General features: G+C 34.4%; 1 protein-coding gene across 1 annotated transcript; it reads left to right on the forward strand.

The window, feature by feature from the left end:
* Positions 1 to 2,805: 2,805 nt before the first annotated feature.
* Positions 2,806 to 4,638, forward strand: LOC127969607 (uncharacterized). The gene is made up of 4 exons (XM_052571670.1): positions 2,806 to 3,211; positions 3,394 to 3,447; positions 3,670 to 3,801; positions 3,895 to 4,638. The coding sequence occupies exons 1-4, from the start codon at positions 2,863 to 2,865 to the stop codon at positions 4,185 to 4,187; spliced, it is 828 nt and encodes a 275-aa protein (XP_052427630.1). The 5' UTR covers positions 2,806 to 2,862; the 3' UTR covers positions 4,188 to 4,638.
* Positions 4,639 to 5,311: the final 673 nt, after the last annotated feature.

A 5,311-nucleotide genomic window follows, 5' to 3' on the forward strand; every position in this document is an offset into this window, starting at 1 on the left:
TTATTGATTAAATTTCATTGGCAGTACACTCCGCGACCCACTCAAAACTGTCTGGGTGGCAACCCACGAGTTGAGAAACGCTGTCATATAGCTCATCTCATATCTCTGGGTCTGAGACTCAACACCAAAAAGAGCTTTCTCTCTCCTGCAGGGAGGACAATGATTTTCACCGTTGTATGGGACTCGATCACGATGCAGGCACAGATATCTTCTGCATGTGTCTAATCTATTCTAATTTACTGTCCATTTTGCCTCACCGATGTGTTATATTTGACAACTGCAGTCACGGAAAATGAAAGAAAACACTGTAGTTAAAATATTTAATATTCACAGATGAAAGTTTGGTACTTATGAAGTTATGTGCGTTTCTTAAAATGAATTCAAGCAGGATAAATGTCAAGCCTGTGCCTGAACCTGTGATTATATCTTTTCTAATCTACATGGTATTAAACCATATTTTAGATTTGACACATTTAAAAGGTGTGCAGTATTATTTATAGTATATTAATTATGCCATATATTATTCTAAAGAAATCGTGGTTTACTTTGCATTGGAACATTAAAAGTGGTAACCTATTTTAGGGGGGTAGGCTACATGAATTAATATGCAAAATGTCAATATTTTCACATATTAGGCCTATATTTTAATTTATATTTTAAGATTCCTTTAATAAAACAACATCCATTTTTGTCAAGCACTACTTTGTTATTTTATTACCTGAACTTTATTTTGACAGATAACTTCTTGGGAAAAAGATATTTGTCTGTACACTGATTAAGAAAAGTGTGTTTTATAAACTAGCACTGTATACTTACGTTCCCATTATTTAGACCTAATTCAAACAAGAAACGAATAAATTAAACCTGCACGATTTAACTAAATCATTGAAACTAAAGAATGGACTGATTGATAAAACGTCCTCAGGTTTAAACTCAAGTTCTCTCATTATAATCAACAAAATGCACACAATGTCAAGTCAAGTCAAGTCACCTTTATTTATATAGCGCTTTAAACAAAATACATTGTGCCAAAGCAACTGAACAACATTCATTAGGAAAACAGTGTGTCAATAATGCAAAATGATAGTTAAAGACAATTCAGTGATGTCATCTCAGTTCAGTTTAAATAGGGAGCCAGTGCAGTGTGGACAGGACCGGGCTAATATGGTCATACTTCCTGGTTCTAGTAAGAACTCTTGCTGCTGCATTTTGGACTAGCTGTAGTTTGTTTACCAAGCGTGCAGAACAACCACCCAATAAAGCATTACAATAGTCTAACCTTGAAGTCATAAATGCATGGATTAACATTTCTGCATTTGACATTGAGAGCATAGGCCGTAATTTAGATATATTTTTGAGATGGGATAGTGTGATTGGATAGTGTTGGAGCCTTCGTGTCTGTGACATTATATTTGAAATATAAATTGTAATATAAATTGCTTTGTTTTAAAGTATTTGCCAAATGTAAAAAGTTTAAGCTCTTCATCTTTGGGAAACCTTTTTGGTCTACGCACCTCAGTTGGATTATTTTGAAGGCACGGTCAAGTCTTAAATATAAAAAGGTCAAATTGCTTATTCTCTCTGACAGAACCCATGAGTAAGTAATAAAAGTGGGGCGGCAGTGGCTCAGTGGTTCATGTAGGTTGTCTACAAACCGAAAGGTTGGTGGTTCGATCCCCGGCTCCACCTGACCAAGTGTCGAGGTGTCCTTGAGCAAGACACCTAACCCCAGCTGCTCCCGACGAGCTTGATAGCGCCTTGCATGGCTGACACCGCCGTCGGTGTATGAATGAGTGTGTGAATGGGTGAATGTGAGGCAACTTGTAAAGCGCTTTGGATGGCCATGTGGTCTGTTGAAAGTGCTATATAAATGCAGTCCATTTACCATTTACCATTTAATAATTAACAAAGTTAAAAGCACAGAGCACATCAGACAACAAATGTAATTTCCGTTACGTGTTACTGTAAAACATAAATCTAGGGCATTCTTGCATGTGACAAAGTTGTAAATTGGATTATTTTATTACTTAATTTTATAACTTTTTTGTGTTTGTGCTGTTTCATGTAAATATTCAGTACATATTTTATTTATACAATAATGGCATGAAAAGAGTAAACAGGATTTTCTCCTCATATTATTTTGTATTTAATTATTTATGCATTTATTCAGTTCTACTTTTGTTAATGGTAGACGTTCTTGCATTTTAGGGAAAAATATATTTAAAGGAATGTTAAACTTTAAGTGTAACTCCATCAGCAACATTTGTGGCATGGCATCAGTCACTACAGATAAAATTTTTCAATTGTTCTTTAAAAATTGTGATGATTTTTTTTAAAAGGCCAAGCAATAAACAAACAAACAAAAAAAGAATACATAGTTTCAATTGTATAGCAACAATACCTAAACATTATACTGTAACATGTAAGCATTACTTATTTATTTCTGACTTTTTAAATTTGACAAGGATACCACCATGCCATTGCTGATTGAATTACATTTAAAGTGTAATAATAATAATAATAATCATAATCATAATAATATGTGTGTGTGTGTGTGTGTGTGTGTGTGTGTGTGTGTGTATATATATATATATATATATATATATATATATATATATATATATATATATATAATTACTATTTGTGCCATAAACCATAAATGTTTTGGATTTAGCTAAATATCTACTGGACCCGGAAAACATCCCTCCTTTAATTAAGATTAAAAATTAACTTGTTGATCAACTTTTTATCATAAGAAATATAAATCAAGTACATAAGACAGTGAGTCAGGACACTATAAAAAGAACAGATACTGTGAGAGATAACATACTGTGAGCTGGAAGCAAACATCATCAGTGAAGAATGAAGCGTTTAGTTTGTATACTGCTGATGCTGGAAACCTTTGTGTTTGCCGTACAGCAGCAGGTAGATGGAGGACTCAGTGAGAACGAGATCAGTCAGCAGCTCAGATCTGAGGATAGAAGACAAAATCCACCTCAAGCCGACAATGTGAGTGCTGAAGCTTCAACTGACAGGCAACAAAACTGCAATCTATGCTTCCCTGACATCCACACTGCACTGAGAGAATTGACTGCCACGGTAACTGAGCAGAAAGCAAACATCAGAGCTTTAGAGACACGACTGAGGGATGCTGAGCAAATTGCAGAACAACAGACACTCCATCTGGAAGAGCTTACCAAGAAAAATTATGGTATTTCACTAAAATGTTCACTCTGTTATCAATGATCCAAATAAAACACCAATGCAATACATAATACATAGTGTAAATGTTAGTGTAAAATTGGGTACATACTTTGTAAATTGTGTTATTACAATAAGCTATTACAATGAGCAGTGTAAATATAATTTAACAAAATCTTTATTCTTTCACAGAAATGTCAAATCTTACTCAGAGTCAAGTAGAGGAGTTGAGAAAGGAAAATAGAGGTGAAACAGTGTGCTTGAACTATAGTAGTCAACATTTGAAGTGGATCAAAAAGTTCATCAAAGTTGTCCTAAGACAAGAACTAGTATTGCTTTGGTTTTAGGACAACTTTAATGAAGGGTTTAGATCCACTTCAAAAGTTGACTACTGTATATTAAATTCAATTGAGTTTTCAGAGTAGTAAGCAATATTGTGATATCTTATTTTTTGGTTTTCATTGTCAGACAGACAGATAGCTTTTTCAGCTGGACTGATGCAATCTAGCAGTGGAAATATTGGTCCCTTTACCACTGACATCACACTAACCTACCGGAACGTCTTCACAAACATAGGAAATGCTTACAACCCAATTACAGGTAATTATCAATTAAATGGATTCATAAAACTTGTAGTAATGAGAAGCCTCCCATTCTAGTCAAACTTTCTGTGTCTCTCTTTATTTGTTTTAGGTATTTTCACAGCCCCACTGAAAGGAGCATATATGTTCAGACTCTCTGTTTACGGTCCAGCTAGTCAAGCAACTCCATCAACTGTCTCCATTATTAAGAATGGAGAGCATGTAGTTGTAGCACATGCTCATCAGGCTGGGAATGTGGTAAACTCCTCAAATGGAGTTGTGTTGCTCCTGGAGGATGGAGATGTTGTCTATGTGAGGCTTTCAGCTAACAGGAGGATATCAGATAGCCAGAGTAACCACAATACTTTCAGTGGCTACCTACTGTTTTCCTTAAGAGATCAGTAACTTTGCAGAATGTGATCTTGAACCTTTAACATATGATTTCAGATGAAAATCATAAAGAATCATTGAACCTGAATGGCTACTGTGAGTTTGAAATCTGCCAAAAATTACTGTATACAGAAGTGTTTGTTGTAGTAGTAAACCTAGAATGTTAAATTATACCTTTTTAAGTGTAGCTTGTTACTGCTCCTTGATCTGTATCTCTTCATCCTACATAAGTAAATTAGAGAATAAAGAGATGTTATTGTGGCATTTTCTATATACTCATCTTTTTGGTAACTTTATAATAAGCATATATTAATAAAGTACTTAATTTGTAAGCTATTAGTTTAGAGTTAATTCATAATTTATAAACTGCTAATAATCTATAGGGGGGGGGGGGGGCTACTAGCTCATATGTAAAGAGCTAGATACTGCTTTATTAACAACTCAATAACCATAAATAAATCTGAATTACAATACATAATTGTTGGCATCTGGTCATTTTCCATAATAACTCATATTTAAATGCTTAGCTTAATCAAGATCTTCTCCGCATTTAGCTTCTATATGTATCTAATATTTTGAATGACTTACACAGTAGTGGACAATCTTATGGGCTAGACTAACAAAACATTAAAATGCAACAACGTCATTTACATCATCACCGCATCTTGGATGCCTTTGATGAAGCTCTCTGAGCACTAATAATATTCAAATGCAAATGTTTATTTTAAATTTGATCTGTTTATTCACAATTTCCTCATCACAGCACTCAATTCAGCATGTGTTCGTTTGTGTGCTGTCTGTGTTACACATCATAGAAACGTATATATCGTGTGCTATATCGAACATTATTTATATAATTATCGGTGAAGGTGTAGTGTCAATAAATATCGATACCGTTTTATCGCTCAGGCATACGCACATTCCTAATAATTATGTTTGTAGATAAATTTTATTTTGGAATTATACAGTAGCTACCAGACTCATATTTGCACTTGCAACTCCTGATTGTCATGTGTCTAAATCCCTATTTAAAAGGACTGTGCCTGCTAAGTATTAACACGATGCAGTGCTGCACAATTACGGTCATGTTCCTAACCAACTTCCAAAGTTCCAATCTGCAATGGCACTAACAATCAGTT

The sequence above is a fragment of the Carassius gibelio genome, chromosome A4 (genome assembly GCF_023724105.1).
Source record: "Carassius gibelio isolate Cgi1373 ecotype wild population from Czech Republic chromosome A4, carGib1.2-hapl.c, whole genome shotgun sequence".
NCBI lineage: Eukaryota > Metazoa > Chordata > Actinopteri > Cypriniformes > Cyprinidae > Carassius > Carassius gibelio.